General features: G+C 34.8%; 4 protein-coding genes across 4 annotated transcripts; 3 read left to right on the top strand and 1 right to left on the bottom strand.

Annotated features, from left to right (window-relative positions):
- The first annotated feature begins 1,926 nt into the window (after positions 1-1,926).
- LOC125608707 (pentatricopeptide repeat-containing protein At3g09060-like) lies at positions 1,927-2,337 on the top strand. The gene has a single exon (XM_048779165.1). It carries the CDS (start codon positions 1,927-1,929, stop codon positions 2,335-2,337), a length of 411 nt encoding a protein of 136 aa, XP_048635122.1.
- Positions 2,338-5,127: 2,790 nt separating this feature from the next.
- Positions 5,128-6,292, top strand: LOC106452918. The gene has a single exon (XM_013895110.3). The coding sequence runs from the start codon at positions 5,310-5,312 to the stop codon at positions 6,210-6,212; it is 903 nt and encodes a 300-aa protein (XP_013750564.2). The 5' UTR covers positions 5,128-5,309; the 3' UTR covers positions 6,213-6,292.
- Positions 6,293-13,938: 7,646 nt separating this feature from the next.
- Positions 13,939-16,065, top strand: LOC106452919 (U-box domain-containing protein 9). Its single transcript, XM_048780064.1, has 2 exons — positions 13,939-14,434; positions 14,734-16,065. The coding sequence occupies exons 1-2, from the start codon at positions 14,144-14,146 to the stop codon at positions 15,829-15,831; spliced, it is 1,389 nt and encodes a 462-aa protein (XP_048636021.1). The 5' UTR covers positions 13,939-14,143; the 3' UTR covers positions 15,832-16,065.
- Positions 16,066-17,214: 1,149 nt separating this feature from the next.
- LOC106452920 (E3 ubiquitin-protein ligase CHIP) lies at positions 17,215-19,347 on the bottom strand. The gene is made up of 8 exons (XM_013895112.3): positions 19,035-19,347; positions 18,797-18,864; positions 18,635-18,698; positions 18,442-18,513; positions 18,064-18,197; positions 17,819-17,972; positions 17,622-17,732; positions 17,215-17,527 (listed from the first exon to the last, which is right to left on the bottom strand). Exons 1-8 carry the CDS (start codon positions 19,149-19,151, stop codon positions 17,399-17,401), a joined length of 849 nt encoding a protein of 282 aa, XP_013750566.1. The 5' UTR covers positions 19,152-19,347; the 3' UTR covers positions 17,215-17,398.
- Positions 19,348-22,636: the final 3,289 nt, after the last annotated feature.

The following is a 22,636-nucleotide window of genomic DNA, read 5'->3' as shown; positions in this document are numbered from 1 at the left end:
TAAATATATCATTTTAAAATTTCCCCTTTACAATATATTAGGTGAGTTGTTTTGTTTGAGTTTGTATTTTGATAAGTATTTCTTGGTTAAATAATTTTCAATATTAGTTGCTTTATTTTTTTTAATAAACTTGGAGTAAACTTGTTCATTATCTTATTTATACCACATATTCTTTTTTTTGTGTGATAATTACATAAAATTGAAATATGAGCAGCATAACTAACACACTAAATGCAAGGGCTTAGTTCCCTTAGTTTAATCTCATTTTTCATCTCAGTCATTAATTTTGTTGATCTCTTGCATGATATGATATTGTACATTCTTTTGTAATTTTTTGTTAGTTCTCATTTGAAGCTTTGAGCAATTTGTACGTAGTTGTTATAACATACAGCATATGATTAATATGAAGTATTAATCTTTATATATATTAGGATTAATGTTCTTCAATATTTTTATAAAAATACTTCTTTCATCCTATATAATTAGTCCCACAAATGTGTACCTACAATAAAATTTTAATTTATTAAACCTTCATTTTCATTGAATGTTTTCTATTGTCTATATACTTAGGCTTACTTCATTTTCTTCTCGATTTAGATGTTGATCTTTGTATAATGTAAAATTTGCCATTTATATTTCAATCTCTTTCTATATGTTTAATTATATTCAGTTTTTAGTTATCGTTGTCTTCAATTCTTTTCATATTTATATTTTTACATTCTTTTGGATATTTATATTGACTTTGATTCTATATGTTTAAGACATCATCTTTTTGGATATTTGAAATTTTACATTATTTCCAAAATTTGTCTAAATTTTAATTTTATTTATAGAAGTTTTATTTTAAATAATTAACTTAAATATATATATTTAATATATTAATTTCTTACAGTTTCGGAGTTTTAACCTGTTAGGTAATTCTTATGCTTAGTTTCCAAACATATGTCTAAATATCTATTTTTAGGAAAGGCCGAGAAATTTATTAATTTTTTTTCCTAAATACTTTTTCTCAACTGTGAAAAGAGAATAACTGTTATCTTGCGATCAATAATCATAAAATGTTGATTTTATTATTTTAGCATTAGAACTAACAACATGTGTAATCCCAAATTTCTTTTGCTTATGAAAATAATCAAACATTGACAACGTCGTAGCAATGGGGAGTTAAGAGGGATCAACACTGTTCCCCGGTAAAGATATCATCTAATCCTACAATGACAACTTAGTACAGTATTACTATCTATCTAATCACCAGCTGAAAATAATATTACAGTTTTTTTACAAATAACTCAAAGAATATAGGCTCAATGAAAATCACCAGTCCCAAAATTGCTGCTCATAAAAAAAAGTACAGGGTAATCAATAATTCATATTTATGTCAGCTTCACTAAAGGCTCATCGCATCCTAGAAAGAGAACCAAAATCTAACTGAGCAAGATCAGGGAAATTATGAATCATACAGCCTATTGCTGTGCATGCGACCAATCCATAGAGTTCGCTGAGCTTACGCTCTTCTGCATATACTGGTTCTCGGCGATTGCTGCCGTTGTCATGACAACTATGTTTTTATGTCTGAAAAACCACAGCGTGGAGATGTGGTAGCTGATTCCACCATGCGATCTTGCTCCCATTCATCAAAGGCTTTGTCACAAAGATCATTGTTAAAGAAGCTGAGAGTTGGTAAGACTGCCTCTTCAAGAGCTTTGAATAGATCTCCTTCTTCTCCCATATCATACTCAGATATGTGACGACTCATGGAAAGCATTGTTCTGAAACCAAAAAAAAAAAAACAATCAAAGACAACAAATAAAATAGAACATAGTTCAGATATTTGAGACAACAAAGCTCATATCTTTAACCTTTTCGGGTTTAGCGCTAGACCTGTGGCACCAGTTTCTCAAAACGGGTCAAAAGCCTGATGTGACCATGCATAACATTTTAATCCATGGTCTGTGCTCTGTTGGGAAGCTCGATGATGCGATGAAACTCGCGGCGGAGATGGAGCGTTGGAGCTGCGTTGCGAATCTTGTGACTTACAACACGTTGATGGAAGGATGCTTTAAAGTTAGAGACAGTAATATCGCCACTGTGATTTGGGGTTACATGTATAAGAAGGGGTGGGGAGCTGATGTTGTATCGTATAATATTATGCTGTCAGGGTTGTGTATGTGCGGCAGAGTTAGGCACGCTATTGAGTTCTTTGATGATGCTCGAAGCCATGGCATTGCCCCAACCCCAACTGTTGTCGCATGGGACAGGGGAGAGAGTCGAGAGACGAAGCGGTTTATAAAGAAGAAGAAAGAGGGAGGTGAAAAGAAATCATTAAAAGTGAGTTAATAACACAATTGATTATTTATGGCAGAGGAGGCTTGGTAACGGAGAATGCATGAAGAGGAAACGGAGAAGACGAAGTTGACGGATAGAGTATATCGATGATTCTTATGGTCTGAAGTGGGCTTGAGGTAGGCGTAACCATATCCGTATATATGCAGAAGGCCTGCAACATGACAACGAAACATGGGCCGTAATCTGAAGTGGGTTTCAACATGACTTAAGCTATCCTGACGTGGTAGAACGGAGAACCCCTATTGGACGATTTTAATAGATGATGTGGACACCTTCTCTATTGAGTATATTTGGCTTTTATTATTGTTAGATGAGTTATGAAATACTAATAACTCCTTGACTCTTGGCATCCATATAAGATTCCAATAATTTACAAATACATAATATAGGTCGTATTTAAATTGCAATAGTACCGCAGCCTGCATGGAACAACGAGCATAGACGTTCATAGAAAAACAACTTGTCACGTTATTGTTATTACAAAGTATTATTATATATTGTCACTTGTTCCTTACCTCATTTAGAGAACTCTTCATACCTACCAAATTCCAACTTTTTCTTCCCGTAAATTGAATAAATTTGATCGAAGTTGTGGTTCTCTTTAGCTCTAACATCAACCGTCGAACAAACAAATATATTTTTTTCTCTTTTTGTAACTAACAAATACATATTGAAATCCTCATCTTTAATTTTTTTTTCTAATATATCAGTTGGGCAAACCCCTGAATGTGCTTTTATTTAGTCAAGTGTACCTTGTGTTACTGTTTGATTTAGATTAAGAAAATAAAAGCTAGAATCAGCATTCACGTTTTTTTTTTTATCAAACATCTTTCACGTTAAAATATATATCGATAAATGGGTGAACAATCGTCTGACCTAAGTAGGATTATTTTTGTGCTCGTTATTTATGATGCCTTCATAATTAAACTCGCGAGTCTTAACCTCCGAAGAGTCTAAGACATTGTTTTCTAATACCATCGTCTGATATCCACCAGCAAAGAGCGAGTCTTTGATTTAATTGACCGGTTATCAATTTGAACCATAATACAATTATTTAATAATGCTTGGGCTGAACGATATTATTCGCATATTAGAAGTATATAGTAATAACTACATTAAGAAGAAGACGCTGCTACACCTTTCCCTTTCATGAAGAGGCAAAAGAAATGGATTAAAGAGGATAGGGAGACAAAGGTGAAAGGCTCCATGGCCCTACGCTTCCGTTCTCAATCATCTATCTCCTATCTCTCCAGACCTAAATTGACCCTACCATTTTCATATTCCCGTTTTTCTCTCTATCACGTGTCCTCTTTTCCTCTAAAGTCATTTCTCTGGATAATTCTTTTTCATATTATCATACAATCTCTTTGTAAATATTTTTTTTTTTTTTTTGAACTTAATCTCTTTGTAAATATTTTTAGCGACAAACTGATTATTTTATCACAACCCGTCTTTTTTATGTGGGAGTGGAAAAAAAAACCTGAATGCATGACGAATCTGGCAGTTTCTAAAAGTTACCGTATTAACCAGTAAAACCTAAATTACACATATGAGATTAGTATTTTTTTTATGTTTTTACTAATTCTTATATTCCCATGCGTTATAGAGTTATTATTGATTCGGAATTATCAATCCACTTATTGATAAATAAAAAAATGGTATCTCAAACTTATTTCTCTTATAACTCGTTTTGATTAATTTATTTTAATTATAAAAAAAAACTTTTTAGTTTTTTTTTCTAATCAAATCGAATCAGGCGAACCATTAGCATGGAGTTGTTGCTTCTACTAATTAAAATACAAATTAATCACATAAATATTTGTTTCATATTTTCTAGTTGATAGTTATGTTCAATATGTATGCATTAGTGCATTATGTGAGTCTGTACAAATTAAGACAATGGTTAAAAGATTAAACTACCATATATTAAACAAATAATTATTCCATATTTAAATACTACACGAACGCGTGATATATGTAAGGTTTTCGTAACGTGTTGTATTATTTCGCGGCTCTTTATCTTCTTGCTTAGTTTATTCGTAAAATTTTACAACTCGCAAACGCAAATATAATTATGGTTAGGCTTTTTGCTTGGCAAATTAAATTAAATTTTCCTTCTTGGTCGAGAGTTTATCAGGACGCAGTGCAAGTTGTAACGTGTGGATTTCAAATCAGGATAAGCATCTTTTTCCTTTTTTGGTGTAAATGTTAAAAGATAAGCATCTTGATACAACAAAGTAAACCAGTTCCGTAAACGTGAAAAATATATCTTATACCCTATACGGCTGTTAAACCAACATCGAACATTGACGTACAATAGTTGATGAAATGCCCATTTTTTAACGTATCATCTTTTTAAGAGAACTGTTAGTCTGTTATAACGTATAATCTTGCCAAACTACATAGCCAAAAATATTGTTACTAATCAATACTTCGCCACTAGAGAAAGAAATTATTTTTTCTGAAGGTTAGGAAAAAAGACAATATCCATATTGTCTTTTAATAATATGCATGAAATCCTCTGAGGTGAAACTAGGTTTCAAAATTTACCAAGAAAAGTGTAAAAAGTTCCAATATCAAACAAACCCGTTGAGATATGCCATTCTTTGCCTAACCCATTGGGCCAAAAGTCGTTTAGACACTAGCCATGAAATGGTATATCCCTCCGGTTCTGCCTTTTCCCCACCAGTACGTGTCTACTTATAATATTTACTTGGATTTAATTATTTCCTAATATTCGCTTGTTATAAACTAATATAAATAAGTCCTATAAATAACTAGCTTCTCTTCGAATATTCGGAGCCCAACTCCTATTCCTCTTCACGCATTTTTAGCTCTAGTTCTCTCCTTTTATAAAAGACACCCTTTGCCTCTGTCTACCTCTTCTTCAAACCTAATATTTTCATTTCCTCTACAGTAACTTTTGTTTTGTTTTTGAACACATTCAGAGGTTTAGTAAGAAAATGGGTTTCTCTAGAGCAAAACGTGTCACCGATCCACTAGCCGACGAGGCTAGGGCTCGTCTCGTTGGGTGCAGCTTCAGCAGCGGCAGCGAACACACCGGCGACGGTATCGACGACTACGACGATGATTCCCCTTGTCTTTCCGATCTAGTCCAAGGGTTCTTGGAAGACGAAGCTAACCAGAACGTTAACGAGGAGCCACGCTGGTGCGACAGCGACTCGGAATCAGACTCAGACTCTGACTCGGAGCGAGTCGAGCTCCCTGACTTTGCGGAAGATATTGTTAAAATTCTGAGGAACTCTCTTAGCGAAGACAATTACGGACGAATGGTGCTGTTTCATGTCGCGAGAGCTATGGAAATGCTGCCGTCTCTAGGATCTGATCAAGAACAGCGTGCCGTTTCGCGACGTAAGGTCATGTCTATTCTTAGAGGGTTCGGACACAATGCGGCGATCTGCAAAACGAAATGGAAATCCTCCGGCGGCCTCACCGCCGGAAACCACGAGTTTATCGACGTCGTTTACACTCCCGCCGCCGCCACCTCGTCTCAGACCGTACGTTACATCGTAGATTTGGACTTCGCGTCGCGGTTTCAGATCGCTAGACCGACGCCACAGTACTCGCGTGTGCTTCAGTCGCTTCCGGCGGTTTTTGTCGGGCGGGTGGATGACCTTAAGCGGATCTTACGTCTCGTGTGCGACGCGGCGAGGTTGTCGCTTAGGAGCCGTGGCCTCACGCTTCCGCCGTGGAGAAAGAATCGTTATATGCAGACGCGGTGGCTAGGTTCTTACAAACGCACCGTGAACTTAACGCCTTCGTCTTCTGCCGTTAACACCGTCATGTGTCGTGCCGTTGGTTTCGATAACGCCGTCGGTGACCGTCTATTTGTGCGGACTCGATAATTTAAAGAATAGAGCCACGTGTCTTGTTCTGATTCGTAATTTTCCTTAATCCTAGAGAATAATTAATTCATTATTTAGAATTTCTTGTTAATCAAAAAAATGCGAGACAAAACAAGTAAATGAAAGCCAGAAAAATCCAGATTTTACGTAGAAGCAAAAGTATTATACGCGGAAAATGAGCGTCGTACAGAAATGTTACAAGCAATTATTGAGTGTGACAAGGACCTATAGAAACCAGATAAGGTTTTAACTTTTAACTGAACCAGAGTCAGAAGTAGATGTAGTTCAGTGAAAAGACAGATCTAATGGACGTGAAGATTAATGTAGAGGATAACATATTATATTAATTACATGTCAACGTGGCAAGGACACGTTAATACGTAGTTATCGCGTACATTGAATGTGACTTGGCGTGAAGAAGTCACGTCCAGGTCTAGGCGCATGGGTCTGTCGTGTAGTATCGACCACACCTGATAAAAGCCAGGGAAGATCGAACAAAAGTAGGATAAAAATTGGAGCACGTGGAATAAGATAAGGTTTATCTATATTTTTATATTTACTAGCATTATATATAGATTCTATATACACAAATAAATATAATATAACAACATAAGATTGCTTTCCCCGATTCATATGAAAACTTTTTAAGTTATCCACCAAAGCAAATTAATTAAATCAATCAAATTGTTAGAATACAACAAATTAATATATAACTTTATTTTAAATTAAATTATTTAAAAAATGTATTTTCATTAAAAACAAAATAATAAATAAGTAAAACTGATTTGATGGTAATTTTTATGACATATATATATATATATATTTAGTGATTGTATATAAGAGTTTGTGATTACTTACTTAGTGATTCTTGTATATGTGTTCAAGAAAGTTTCAATGGCTTAGTGATAACTGCCCTATATTTATATCATACTAACCCGGGTTCGATCCGTTCTTTCGCATTGTTTTTCATTTTTTACGAAAAAATAAATGAGATGGCGTGGCAAGTTCGGGCTCTCTGATTGGTTGATTTTTCTATCCTATGTGGACACTCTATCCATGGCTTATATTTGCCTTTTAGTATAGTATAGATTCGAATATTCAGTTTTTCTTTTTCAGACCACATTTTATTACCCACAACTGACGAACCCTTGTGTATGGATATTATTACGATTTATATCCATCGTTAATAGTTAATACGATTTTAAAATACTCAGATGGTCCACTTATGCATTAATAAATCACTAGATTTGTTTTAAAATACTCAGATGGTCCACATATAAGATGTGATGCTGCAAATCGAATTGTATACTTCCCAAGAAAGATTTTAGGAGGTCTAAAAGATCACGACTCATGAGCGGAACGAGTCATTCCATATAGTTTGGTCGTACTGATCTCATCTGCTCCATGATAATAAATTTAATGTTTATTGACCTAGCTAGTCAAATTTTCAAACGCCGCTGAGAACTAATATTTTATATATTACGTTAAACTATACATATTTACATGGTATACTATCACGTTGGTACGTACATGTTGGTGAAACTTTTTTATTTGATACATTCTTAGGCTCTCAATATTTTAATCTGTCCCGTCCCGTCCCACCTCGCAGTTAACAGTAACAAAAATCTCTGTATATACTATATATCTATACGTTTTTATAACTGTTAAAACCGCACTGCAGTTAAACCGTTTGTCTCGCACCGCTCAACCCGTAATTATCATTCGGAGCCTTAGTGTCTGATTGGTGAACACATAAGCGTAAAACGGAGTAAAACTATTTACGCTGGGCCATTATATCTAGAGTAAAAAAAAATTTGTTATCATGTGTTTTAGTTTTTTTTCTAGCGCAACTCTTTTCTCCACTAATAGAAGGTGGAAAATATATCGCCCATGGGATCCATATAATTTTGCCTTTCTTTTTGATTTCATCCTTTTAGTTAGGGGTGGGCAAAAAATCCAAACCGAACCGAACCGAACCAACCAAACCGAAGTTAAACCGAACCAAACCAAACCGTGCCCTTTATGTAACCCAATTGGTTCATGTTTTACTCAACCCGAACGGTTTGGTTTGGTTTGGGTTTAAACCGAACCAAACCGAACCAAACCGATAATCCAATATATATATAGTAAAAATATATATGATATATATATATATATATATATATGTATTAACATATTGCAAATTTTAGTTAAAGTTTCGTTTTTCATTTTTTCATAACTTCCATATCTTTTAAAAAAAATTATAAATACGATTCAAATAATACTATTATATATAAAATCATGTAGCATAAGTTTTTATATTCTCACTCTATCGTTTATGAGTTGATTATTTTTTAATAAAAGTATGAAACTGATACCTTCATATTTTATAACCAACCCGAACTACACCGAACCAAACTAGACCATAATAATGTAAACCGAACTAAATCTAAACCAAACCGAACTGAACCGAACCGAATTAAACCCAAACCGAACCCAAACCAAAGCTACTTTGGTTTTAATTGGTTTGAGTTTTATAAAACCCAAATTACCCAAACCAAACCGAACCCGAAACTAAACCGAAATGCCCACCCCTACAAGTTTTACTCCACTTTACTCTAATATTTTACCAATGAGCTTTAACCTAATTATCAACCGATTAACTTAACTATTCCCTATATATGACAAATATGGTGTGAACGATGAATACAATATGTATTTATTTTAATTGACCAATTTTCAACAATCATTCGTTTTTGTTTTCTTACGGTTAATTTTTTTCAGTGTGTGAAAAGTGGTTCCCCCCCCCCCCCCCCCCCCCCCCCCTCAAAATAACTCTTTAGCTTGAGAGCTGAGATCTAACTTTTGCTTATTGTTTTGATTTCCAAAAGAAGCAAATGATACAGTAAAGCTTAGCGGTATAGAATGAACTGAGATTCTCTGATGGATACCTAAGGGCTAAGATCTAGTGATGATGATGTTCATATCTACAGGTTTTTGAGATTGCTGAAAGAATATGGTAAATGCATAGGGTTTAGTTGATTTTCTTAGCTATTTCAGTAATCTTACAACCTAAACAAAATATGATGGATAATAAACAGAATTTCTAATAAACAACCCCCTTATAACTGAAATTAGAACCGTATATGTAAATACAAAGTTGGTGAAAAATAAGTAAACATTTTCATAAGAAATTTCCTACCATGCACATAGAAACATTTAGTTATACGTTCTCTACTTAAAATTTCTGATATTTCCACCAATTACGTGAATACACTCTACGTAAAAAATAATGAATATAAGTATACATTCTTCTCGGTTATCTACCTTTTAAAGACATAAACATCAGAATACGTTAGGTTATGTGTGTGTGACCAGAAAAAGGAAAAAGACGAATAAAGAAAAAATAGGAATATAAAATAAAAGAATTGGCCTTTGGAGAAGGATAGAGAATTTGAAGTGGCCCAATGAATGAAGGGGCAGTCAAGCTGTGGGGTCTCTCACCTCTCCACGTTTTTTATTTTCCAATTGTCTCTTCGTTTCGGCTCGCCTTCTTTTACAATTTTTCTGGCTCTCCTTTATTTAATTCTAATGATTCTCTTGGGAAGCAAACGAAAGAGTGATAGTTATACATATAATTTGTTCTACGTCAACAAAATATGGAGCATTTTTTTCTCTTAAAAAGTCAATGTTAAACAATTTGCACTCAACACTTATACAAGCCAGCCAAAACCGACTAGCAATAATGTTAAAAAAAAGTTATAACTAGTAAACACTAATTGAATTTTCATTTTAACAGTCTACAAAATAGTTCTTTGTTGTATAGTTTTAGTACTCTATCTATTTCAAATTAGTTGATGTTTAAGGTTTTCAAACATATATTAAAATTATCAATTTTTACTCATTTTTGCATTAATTAAAGCTATTTCAATCTATAAAAAAACATACAATAGAATACAAATGGACAAAATAACATTACAAGATTGCATAGAAATTTAAAATATCATTTAAATAAATATAAAAATAAAATTGTAAAACATTAATGAACTGAAACAGAGAAATTAATAGCTAAGAAACATAAGTTGTCTTCTGCTATGTCCTCAACTTAGATATTGATAATATGATATACTGAGTTAAAAAGTAAACATATTATAATTATAGGAAAATGGCTCCGTGTATGCAAACTGCAAAGTTCAAATAGTTCGGAGAGAACTTTTTATACCCTTGTTAAACATTTAAGTGTACAAAAAGTTCCCATGTAAACTAAATAGGTTATCGATCAGCTCATATATTTTATTTTAAGGCAAACATAAATATTATATACGAAAAAAACAAGCTAGAATTATACAACAATGGTTTTCTGGAGGAATGAGGCTATGAGGAGATTAATTATATGCGAAACATTAACATACACATACATACTCGAGTTAAATTCTGATCATTAAGTTGTGAGGTTTTTTAATTTGTCTTCCAATCACTTGAAGGAGTCAAGTGGGTTCTCCTAAAAATGGGCAAAATGAGAACAGTATATAGGGTATTAGGGTTTGCTTCAACTAGCAAACGGGCCTATTTTATATCCCATTTAGGGCTTTCTAATCACCCAGAGTATACGGATATCGTTTTTATGGATCGTTTGTTGCTTAGATTCTGTCTGACTTCAAACCCCACTAATTTATTTGCCCTGAGACTCTTCACTCCATTTATGTAATAGATATTCTCCGCGCCATTTATGTATAGATTCATATATTAGTCTTCTTTCAACATGGTGTTGGTCAGATTTTGATTCGTAGTCAAATTTGTTCACTCTCTACAAGGCTTTTATATGACAATCATGTAAACGTAAAGTATCCACGATAAGTTTTGAAACCAATTCTCATTTATCTGTGATACACGCAAGAGGGATACCATATTTGTAAAGAATATGCTAATTAACGAATCCAAGTTTACCCAACTCTATGAAGTATGAACCATGTTAAAGTTCTTTAGATACTTTTAATTCATATTTAAAATTAAATTTCATTTCAAAAATAATGCAACGAACGAACTGATAACATAAAGCTTTATAGGTTGGTTGTAAAAAGAGGAGGAAACAAAACAAAAACATATGGGTTGTTGGAAAGAAAAGCACGTGTCAAATGGGCCTCCTTTATGTATGTTCCACATAACATAATAGTATGACAATGATATTGAATTTTCTCTCAATTATTGGTCTTGTCTTATATCTCACAACACTTCAATTGGTTTCCAAGTACGTCCAATTCCAATTAATGGTCTTCTATATTGATGTATGTTTGTGACAAATTTATAAGATTTTCGGCTTTTGAAGTATACATGGACTTACAAATCACTAATACACCGGTCAAAAAGAGTTTTGTTTAAACTTCTCGTCGTGATCGTGTTTAAGACCTTCAAAGACAATATGGATATTAATTTTCTTATAAGGAATATTGAATACCCATCAGTTACGACGTGCATTCAGTATTTAATATCTAATTCAACTGTAGATCTTCAGAATGAACTATCAAAATTTTACACGGACGCTTCCTATTGAATCTTCAATCATTATGAACTCGTTGATTGTTCAACATATACGGAATATCAACATTCCCCCGACAATGGCGAGGAACTATCGGAGTTCAAGAATAGAAAAACTACAAATATATGTCAAAAAGTACAAATATTTTGCTACATGAAACAACATAAAGACATCTAGAAGTGTAAATGCATATGTTCATATATACAGTACGTGTCTTTTTATATATCATATGTGCAATATTATTATCAGTATTTTTTATACTTGTTCATCAATACTTTTGCATTCCATTATGCAAACAATTACAATTGTCCAGAATTTCTACTGTATAAAATGGTTAAAATCTCATCTTGTAGATTTACATTATACGCATAGTACAGAGCTATTTGCATAGTATAGAATAGTTGTACAAATAGCTACACGTACATTTTAAAACTTCTTGTTCCGGTGTGCAAGAGATCCAACTACTTTGTTACCAACCAATGTTCTAGATAGGAGCGTTGTTATCACTCACAAATAAAACAAAAATAATAATGTCAGAAAGCAAAGGTGGCTCCGCAAGCAGGAAAAAAAGAGAAGAAGACAGTACGAAGATGATAAGGGCATTGGATATTGACACGTAGTGGCTAATTGGTGATTTACCAGCACTCCAACTAGGCAGTTGTAAGATTCTCTGTGTTTGGAGATGAGTGGTTCCCACTCCTCTGAAACACGTAATTATATATTCATACACGTTTCTAATTTCAGTAGATCAGCTTCAGTTCGAACCTAACATCACTGTTCTAACCTTGATTCTTTCTTTTCACGGACGTCGATCACCTGCCTTCTTACCGGCATAGAATGCAGAATAATTGAAAAGTAAAATTATTCAAGAATACACATTAAATTTTAATGCGAAAATTTAAGTTTTCTAATACAACCTAAAGTGGTAAGATATAAGTATATAACAATCGTAGTAAAAAACATTCAGTTTTCGTCGCAAGTAATTTTGAAACATTAGTAGAATTTGGAAAACTTTCGCTGTTTCGTAGTTCGGTGGAAATTGTTGTTTTTGGTCACATGGAAGTTTTGACTTTGCTTTCGACGGTGTCATCTTGTTCCGTAATAGAATGTTACTAAAGATGGTGCAAAATGAAATCTTGAGAAAGAAGTTAACTGCAAATACCTTAGCGGTCTTAGTCAACGTTCTTACATCCAATCACGCATCGAAAGCTATAATAATAAAACTCGTTTCTTTTCTATTTTCACATCTCTTTTTTGTTAACACAAACAACAAACACAGTGGGTGGAAAAAAACGGCAGGGGTAAAAGGGTCAAAAACGAAATAGAGTGTGAGAGAGTGTCAGAGCGATGAAAGAGTACAATGGAATCCACGCGGAAAGACAGCTGTTCCCATGTTGCCATGTTGGAATAACTCTATGGGTCCCATTACTCGACTCTTCTTCTACACCATCCAGAGACGCCAAGCTCCTTCTTTCGCCTCTCTCAATCTTTAAACTTCTTCGCCGCCTTCACCGCCTCTCTATTCAATAATTTTAGTACATTCTTTATTAATACATTCATTCAATCTACACATTTTTGTAGTATTATATACTGTATTACTCTATAAACGATGGTGGGGAAAATAAAATCTTATAGGTCTATCCAGGAATTTTAACATCACGCATATGGTTTTTTTAAGAAAATGAATCTGTAACTTTAGTCAATAAACGGGAAACAGGACTTCATAAATAATTAGATACAAAATCACTCACTAAAAATAATACAAAATATGCAATCAGGCCAACAAATAGTGATTTAAAATCAAATTAACGACGATGTGGTCGTCATATTGTTAATTTTAGAATAAATGAGACCGTGACTGGTTTTAATATAAGTTTGAACCCTTATTTCTTAAAACCTCTACGATTTTAACAAAGGTTATCGTATTAAATGTGCATCCACACAGTCTTGTTTTGATCTCTCCATCTTTGTTCATGCTCTCCACGTTGGGTATTAAAGACATGGCTTAGTATTTGTGCTTCTTTGTCAAAAAATGAAATAAATAGCGAGGAATAACTAGAACTACAAATAACGTGTAATGTAAGTTTACGAGAGACTATTCGTGTCGGCTGTAGTTTGACACCTTAGTCACGACGTGCTACATTATTAAAACTCTTAAATTTAAATTTTTCCATTATACTAATAATAACTATGCATAAATAATGACGTGTTCTAATTCGGTGCAGTCCACAATTTTATAGTGGCACTACACTACAACAACACTCCTTCTCTTCTCTCCTCCTCATATATTTATTATTACCACTCTCTCTCTCTCTCTATCACAAAAAAAAATATCAATGAGAGAATTTAATTCAAACAATTAAACAACATAATCCGAGAAAAGTTTGGTGAGTACCCGGCGGTGGATCCGACGGAGATGGCAAAGACCGATGCATTCGATTCGGATCCGACGGCGATTGCCAAAGCTAAGGAACTGAAGCGTGAGATGAAGAAGCTTCTGATGAACATGGAGGAAGAAGATGGTTTGAGCGTTCAGACAATCGATCATTTGCAAGAGGCTTTGTCCGCGTTTAAACAAGCGACGATGAGGAAAATGGCGAGATCTTCTTCTTTAGAGATGCTCGAGACGGTCTCTTGTCCTGAGGAGTTTCGCTGTCCTTTGTCCAAAGAACTCATGCGTGATCCTGTTGTTTTGGCCTCTGGTCAGGTTAGTGACGTCACATTCTGATTAGGTTCTGTCGGCAAGAACCAAAAAAAAACTTTTAATTGAATTATTGTTAGTTTGAACCTATTAATATTCATACATAATCGAATTAGAAATTAAAATTGAATTGAAATTTTACATTTTTATGTGTTTGATATAATATTCATACAAATGGAATTATAAATGAAAATTGAATTGAATTTTACATTTTTATTTATGTGTTTGATAATGTTCATACAAATCGAATTATAAATGAAAATTGAATTGAAATTTTACATTTTTATATGTGTTTATTTTTGCAGACATATGATAAGTTATTCATACAGAAGTGGTTGAGCTCAGGGAACAGAACATGTCCCAAGACACAACAAGTTCTGCCTCACACAGCTTTAACTCCCAATCTCTTAATCCGTGATATGATCTCTAAATGGTGCAAGACCGTTGGGTTAGAAACGACGACGTATCAATCCAGCCTTGTAGACGAGGAGAAAGCTGTGACTAGATCAGACCGTGAGATATTCAACTCCTTGCTCTGTAAACTCTCCTCTTCGAACCTTCAAGATCAAAAGTCTGCTGCGAAGGAGCTGAGACGTCTGACCAAGAAAGGCACCGAGTTCCGAGCCCTTTTCGGGGAGTCTTCAGACAACATCACCCGCTTGGTGAACCCTTTGTTGTTACATGGGTCTACCTTGAACCAAGACGAGCAACTTCAAGAAGACGTGATCACAACGTTGCTGAACGTTTCCATACATGATGACAGCAACAAGAAGCTCGTCTGCGAAAACGCTAACGTGATCCCTCTCTTGATCGATGCGTTGAGGCGTGGGACGGTAGCAACCAGAAGCAATGCTGCTGCTACCGTCTTCACTCTCTCCGCCCTCGATTCGAACAAAGCGCTCATAGGCAAATCCGGAATCTTGAAACCGCTTATCGATCTTTTAGAAGAAGGGAATCCATCAGCTATCAAGGACGCAGCCGCAGCGATCTTCACTCTCTGTATTGCTCATGAGAACAGGAGTAGAGCGGTTAAGGACGGTGCTATTAAGGTGTTAGGTAAGAAGATCTCGGATGGGTTGTATGTGGACGAGCTTTTAGCTATACTAGCGATGCTTGTTACTCACTGGAAGGCTGTGGAGGAGCTAGGCGAGCTCGGTGGGGTTACTTGGCTGCTGAGGATCACCAGAGAGAGTGAATGCAAGCGTAACAAGGAGAACGCGATTGTGATTCTGCATACTATATGTTTCAGCGACAGGACAAAGTGGAAGGAGATCAAAGAAGAGGAGAGTAGTCACGGAACGATAACAAAGCTTGCGCGTGAAGGAACCTCTAGGGCGCAGAGGAAAGCAAATGGGATCTTGGATAGGCTGAGGAAAGCTATGAATCTTACTCACACAGCTTGAGAGAATATGATTCTACAATCTGCAATGTAAATTATCTACACTCCATGTTTTTTTTTTAATTTGGTTTTAAGAATTTTTGTAAATTATTCTCATCTCTAGGATTTGAATAATATAATATATATATGGTTTTCCGTATATGAGGTTGTAAGTAGAAGAAACCTGTGTGAATAGTTTTTTTTCTTCCGTTTGATGTTTTCTTCTTTTGAGGAATCAATAAAACCAATGTTGGCATTATTCAGGAGTGAATTGGTTTGGTCAACAAGTAACTGTGTAGCTTTCTGTCTTGTTTTTGTATGAATTGAATACGAAAGTATTAAACTACATAGAAAGGCTGTCATGTCGTGTTCTTCACAACACGCTAAACTAGAAAAAAAAATCAATATTATTCCACTCTCTCTGGACAAAAGAGTTTATTACAGAGTCACGAGTTTCCATTATTTATCATGTAATGTAATGTGATCTCTATAGCCTAACTATATATAGATAAGTACAACTGCATCATAATTTACCAAGGAAATATACCAAAATTTGTTATTCAGAATTATACGTCAAATATTATAAAAGTTGAAAAGGCATGTGTGAAAGCAATGATAAAATCACATGTACTTGGTGGTGTGTTAGATTGCTTGGAAGTTAGGATTGAATCACATTGTCACAACTCGTGATTCGTAATAATTAGGGGTGGATAGATCTGAAGAAAGCTGGAGAAAATTGGAATATTAAATAGGTAAGGAGAGGAAGGAATATGGAATCATCCTAAACCACTCTTTGGTGTTTGTTTCCTCACCCAACTTTCACAGATAAGGCCAAGCAAAAGAAAGAATTCGATTCTTCCAACCTTTTTTTATCCACAAGAAGTAACTTTTTACAATAAAAGTACATCTTTATTCTACGTATTGGATAAAAGAAAAAGTGAAAGAATCCTAAGAATCCACGATGGTGGGTTTACTCTCTACGTGTCCCCAGTGGAATCATGTATACAATGACAATAATTTTTATCTCTCTATGACTATCTATTCAAATACCCCCCCAAGATATCCGCCTGATTACTAGGCAGAAGAATTGACTGAGAAGTCTGTTCATTACTTTGAAATTTGAATGTATTCACCCCCATCATTCTATCCATTTGCATAATAAGAACAATAATTATGATTATCGTAATCACTACTTTTCCTATTTTAACAACGAGAATCCGGAATTATACCTCACAATCTCTTTGGTGGCGGTGACAAGATTGAGTAATGCAACTCTAGCTTCCATAGTTAATTGATAACTAATCACATTTTTCTGCCACATGTGGCGTATGAGATTGCAGAGGAACTGCGTTATGGTTCTGGTTTGGACTTTGTGAGTGTGTGTTATAGACTAAACGCAAAGGCCCCATTGTGTGCAAAATAAATATATATATATATACAAGGTAAGAGTATCTTACACTTGAACCATTGGCTAGCAGAAAACACACGAAACTGAAAACGGTAACTTCAAAAGTCTGTTTTGTTCAAACACTGAGTAGTTAAACTCAATATCTCTCCCGCTTCATTGTGTGTATGTTCAAGGCCCATCTGAATCAACAACCCGTTTTGTAAGCCCAGACGTGCTTCTCTAGATACGCAGCCACTGCCTCTTTGATAGCCAGATTTGGAACGAGCTTGGATGGGTCGAGTTTCTCACGAGTTATAGGATCAAACTTTCCCACCTAGCAAGAGGTTTAAACGACCAAACCTTATGAATCTAAAAAGTAAAGACAGAGAGATATTAATGCTACATCAAAGAGAGACGATAATGCCAACCTTGTTAATATGTTCGAGGATTGCTGCTCTTTCATATGTAACCCCACTTGGAGATATCACAGGATCCCGGAATATCTCAAGAGTGATGTTGCAACACAAGTAATCTGGCACCTGCAACAACACGGAATGGTATTGACATTAGATTTTGAATAGATGAAGGGATCATACAAACAGGTTTTGAAGAAAACTTAACGCACCTCAGTTGGTTTGTCTTCCTCTGCAGCTTTCTCAAACACTCGATCAAGAGCTTTCAGTTGATCGGTATGTGAAGAGTAGTCTTCTTCCGAGGACTCTTCTGTTCGAGACATATCTAAAGCACGTTGCTGATTAAGAGCAGCCACGCAAGTTTCCCTAAAACAAACATGAATATATTACCATTAATAGCCACAGTGAAGCATAGTTCCACGTTTGCAACTGGATTAAGAAAAGAGACATAACCTACTTCAAACTATTCAATTCCCACGAGCGTCTCGCGGAAAGCAGCTCCCACTCCATGTATTTTGCTTTAGAAAGCTCTTCCCATATTTCTTCAACCATATATCCTGTTGGATTTGCACCTCTTCCAAAATCCAAAGCCTACACGAAACATAGCCACATGAAGTTATTAAAACTGTTGTTAATCTGTAGTAGCTGATGATTTCAACAACTTAACACATCCCTCATGATTTTTTCACACTAAAACTAGTGTACAACTTGAGATAACTTAAAAAAAAAGAAGCATAAAGACTAAAATGATCCCTTAAATTGTTTAAAATGCTTGGAAACGACACTACTCAGGTCTTCCACTGTTAAATTGTACTGCAAAAAGGAGGATTCATACCCTTTGCAACGCTTTGACTCCATCAGCATATTCTTCCTTCTGCAATAACGCAAGTCCTAGCATGTAATGTGCCTGCCACATATCACAAATGTACAATCCTAATAAGAGGGAGCCAAGAACGCAAGAAGACCACCAAAAAAAAAACTTGCTTGATTCCATATATAGAATATAACCAAAAAAAAAGAATCAAAACCTTAACAGAATCGTGGTCAAGCTGAATAGCTTGGCGACAATCCTCTTCAACCCTAGTCCAATCCCTGAATTTGATGATACCAAGTTGCAAACATAAACAAACAAACAAAGATGAACTCAACAGGCATAAGAACTGATCAGATGCATAACGAATCATACATACTTTCGCTTCATGTGGCAGAGAGCTCGATTAGTCCAGTACACAGGAACCTTCGGTGACAACGTTATCGCCTATAACAAATCCACACAACCAATTGTATATATATTCTCGAATACATTCCATCTAGAGCCGAATATGGATATATAATTACGCTTTAATTACAATTAAAATCGAGAACCCTAAAATCGAAACCCTAAAACGATGAAATGAGAAAAAAGTTTTGAGTGAGCGATCGTGTAACCTCTGTGTAAGCATCGATGGCGGCGCCGAAGCGTTCTTTCTTGAAGCAGTTGTTGCCGTCTTCCTTTAACCGCTCGGCTTGTTTCGCCGCCATGGCGGAGACCGCGCCTGTCACCATCTCTGAGACAATTCGATCGAAACGAAGAGATTCTCTTTTTTTTTCCTGCTGCTCCTCCACGCTGATCTTCTTCTCCTCCGGCGGCGCGTGCGTAGAATCTCTCCTGGGAATGAGTGTTTTGAGAAACGAGACGAAGCCGCGAAATTTCTCGAAGGGAGGGGAGAGGCAAAAGGTCTTTTTAACCGGGTCAACCCGACGAGACTTTGGGCGAAATCTGAATGGCTTAAACGGCGTCGCCTCTTGGAATCTCTTGGTTTAGTTAATTACATGGGAGATTTAGACAATTTACATTGACCAAAGAACCGGTTTATAATTGGGAGTTGAGACTTGGGACTTGTAATTAGTTAAAAAAAAAATTGACCAATTTTTTTTTCAATTACTAGTCCCAACTCAATTTTTTAATTAATTACTAGTCCCGACTCCCAATTATAAACCGGTTCTTTGGTCAATGTATTGTTTGATAAAAAGGTTTCATGTGTGATACAAATTTTATACTCAACCTAACCTACAATGAACGTAAAGTTGCACGCAAATCAACGAGAATTAATATAGATACAGCGACGACCAGTGAAAGTCTCTTCTTACCTGAAGTTGGATGCGTCCAGTCATGATTTAACACTTGTATTTTTTAGAATTAATAAATACAGCGACGACCAAAGAAATTAGGCAAGATTTCATTAGTAGCACATGGACACTAGTAAAAAAAATATTATCTGCTAATAAGCACACTACAATACAAAATCATTTTTTTAACAAGAGACATTTGGAGGCAAATATATGAATATTACATATCCTGGATACGTGTTACAAAAAAAAAAAAAAAACATATCCTGGATACATAACAAAAGAGAATTGAAGAGAAGAGACTTCGAAGTTCAAGCAAATACTTTTTTTTTCTACTCGTCTTCTTGGCTCCGACAGCATATAATCATGTGGGTCAATTGACCCATGTGAATTTTGAAGTTTTTTTGTTTTGCATGTATGTCTTGTGGAAACATATGATGAGTTTAGTTTAATGACCCTTGTAAAATATATGTATCATCAATTTGACCCCCTTAAAACAAAATTCTCCCTCCGCCATTGGACCTAGCCAAACTGTTGCTAACAACAACATCCAATTGAGAAGCACGCTCAACAATCTCTTTCCTCTTCTTTGTCGATACATTGTGAGCAATCACCTCACATCTTGTAAGACCATCTTCAAAGTTACCGTGTAGCAAGCAACTTCTTGTTACAAAAGTATAGTAACTGCAGTTACCATTTAAAGTTATGCATGCCATTATGCATCATAAGCAGATGAATGTTTTATGCATGTTCATTATGCATCATAAGCAGTTCTTTGGTATTATGGACAACAAATTACTTGAACCCATTTGGAACACGAGTAACGAGTTTTGTGTGGCCCATACCCAATGTTTGGCGTCAATACATATCCTCTGAACTTTCTTTGAACACGCGAATCAACACACATTGGCCTTCTCCAGCTTTCATGCAATCCCACTAAATGAATGTATAAACCATTGAAAAAATCTTAAGATGTGTGATGTGTCTGTTATAGACAAATGAACATCGTACGTACGTTAGGATATATTTCTCCTTGACTGCTCTAAGATTGTCAGAATGTTTTATGTTGAAATACTTGTGAAAGAATATCAATAATAATACTTTTAGAACTGTCTAAAAGTATACGTGGAAAAAACGAGCTTACGCATAAAAATAGTGTGAATTCGGAGGCTAATATAATTGTCCACGATGCAAATGTGATCATGGAATATGTTTAGAGACTAATGACGTCCATCGGCAAATCTAAGGACTAGAGTGTGTGCAATTTCTTCTAAGCCCTTTTCCAACCTATGTTTTTCCCATTTTTTGTGATACTTCCTTTGTCTTACGTATTTGCTTTAATCTCTTGTCTGCATGGGATTTATTAATACTTTTGGTATAGTTAGGTGTCGAGTACTTTTATATAAGCAGCGACGATGATCTTTATGATTCTTTATAGATTTATAATTAATGCTTATTAGCGTATGAAAGATTTCATGAGGTCTAGTCGATATTTGTTGCTGCTTGTTAAATACCAGTTTCTCGCCACATAATCCTGCCCCAAACTAGAATACACAAAAAATTAGTATCGTATGATTAAACAAGGATGTTTTTATTATGTCGAAGTAATTAACGGTGTAAACAGCGGTATTCATTTCAAAGCATGCGTGGCGTTAAATTTTATGATTTGGTGTAGGTTAAAATGTTTTAATAGTATTGAAAAACCTTTTTTTTGAGTATTGAAAAAACCTCATATCAAATATATAAATATCTAATTATTTTTTTCTTTTATGGGCTCCTATGATAGATATTTACATAATGAATATACTATAAATAGGAGAAGAATATTATATTTTCCACGGACCACGTGAACCAGAAACACATAGGGGATGTTAGATGCATAAACGTCAAGTATGCAATAATGCTTATGTAAGCAGCCTTTTAATGTCTTCTTCTCCATCTTTCGTCTACATCTTATGAAAATTCGGAAAAGAGAGAGGACTATTTCTATTGTCTTTCTTACTAAAACAACATCGACTTTTCACGTATATATATTATTAGATTAAATAGAATCCCGGGAAATATTGCAGACATTAGGTATTGACAATTTGATCATCTGGGGTATATATAGTTATATATAATTTACAATTTAATTAAAAATAATGATTACTGAGTAATAGGAGTATAGATAAAAGAGCAATTGAGGGAGACGGGCATTGATATATATATATATATATATATATATATATTTTGGCATTGATATATTTACATTCAAAGTTGCCCAACAACTATGAAGGAAAAGCGAAAACACAAGACAAACAAGGAAATTAAATTTGTTTATTTCCAGTCCATATGAAATGACCCTTTGTTCAACAATCAACATTATCGACACTACCGTTTAGGAAAAAAGACAAAAAAAAACAAAAAAATTGTCCCTACACACTTCCTTTTAAAATTTCAAATTGAATTGAAAGTTGTAACTAACATAACCTTTTTGATGATAAAAAAATATATTATCATTTCCCATTTTAACGTTGTCCACCCTTTGGTTATGTCAATTTTCTGAAATTCATATACAAAATCCAATCTACATTTTTTTTTTCTCACGGTGGAGAAACTCACAAATAATTTAACAACGAACTATATGCGCGTTTAAATACAGCGAGAATCAAGATAAAAGTCATGTACATGTATATAGTTAACTAACTAATAAGTTTTTTTTTGCTAAATGCATGCATAATCACGGCAACACCACATTATATTCCCGCAAACAACTAATAGTTACATTTCAACTCATTTGACTGATGACAATATACACAACTCATATGATTAACAAATAAGCAGAATCTGTGTTTATCTGAAATTCATATACAAAGTTCCATCTGCTTTTATTTCAGTTCAAAAAACTTTTTCGATTTTTTATCTCACAGCGACGCCCAAGG

The sequence above is a fragment of the Brassica napus genome, chromosome A5, assembly GCF_020379485.1.
Source record: "Brassica napus cultivar Da-Ae chromosome A5, Da-Ae, whole genome shotgun sequence".
Taxonomy (NCBI): Eukaryota; Viridiplantae; Streptophyta; class Magnoliopsida; order Brassicales; family Brassicaceae; genus Brassica; species Brassica napus.
Note: the sequence above shows the minus strand (reverse complement) of the source record. Positions and strands in the feature narration are given on the sequence as shown.

What these genes read in the sequence shown, in the direction of transcription:
- LOC125608707 (XM_048779165.1), top strand. Translation starts at nt 1,927, where the DNA reads ATGCATAACATTTTAATCCATGGTCTGTGCTCTGTTGGGAAGCTCGAT.
- LOC106452918 (XM_013895110.3), top strand. Translation starts at nt 5,310, where the DNA reads ATGGGTTTCTCTAGAGCAAAACGTGTCACCGATCCACTAGCCGACGAG.
- LOC106452919 (XM_048780064.1), top strand. Translation starts at nt 14,144, where the DNA reads ATGGCAAAGACCGATGCATTCGATTCGGATCCGACGGCGATTGCCAAA. An exon ending in TTGTTTTGGCCTCTGGTCAG is followed by an intron (nt 14,435 to 14,733) that starts GTTAGTGACGTC and finishes TTATTTTTGCAG; the next exon opens with ACATATGATAAGTTATTCAT.
- LOC106452920 (XM_013895112.3), bottom strand. Translation starts at nt 19,151, where the DNA reads ATGGTGACAGGCGCGGTCTCCGCCATGGCGGCGAAACAAGCCGAGCGG. An exon ending in CTCTGCCACATGAAGCGAAA is followed by an intron (nt 18,699 to 18,796) that starts GTATGTATGATT and finishes CATCAAATTCAG; the next exon opens with GGATTGGACTAGGGTTGAAG. An exon ending in TGGGAATTGAATAGTTTGAA is followed by an intron (nt 17,973 to 18,063) that starts GTAGGTTATGTC and finishes TGTTTGTTTTAG; the next exon opens with GGAAACTTGCGTGGCTGCTC.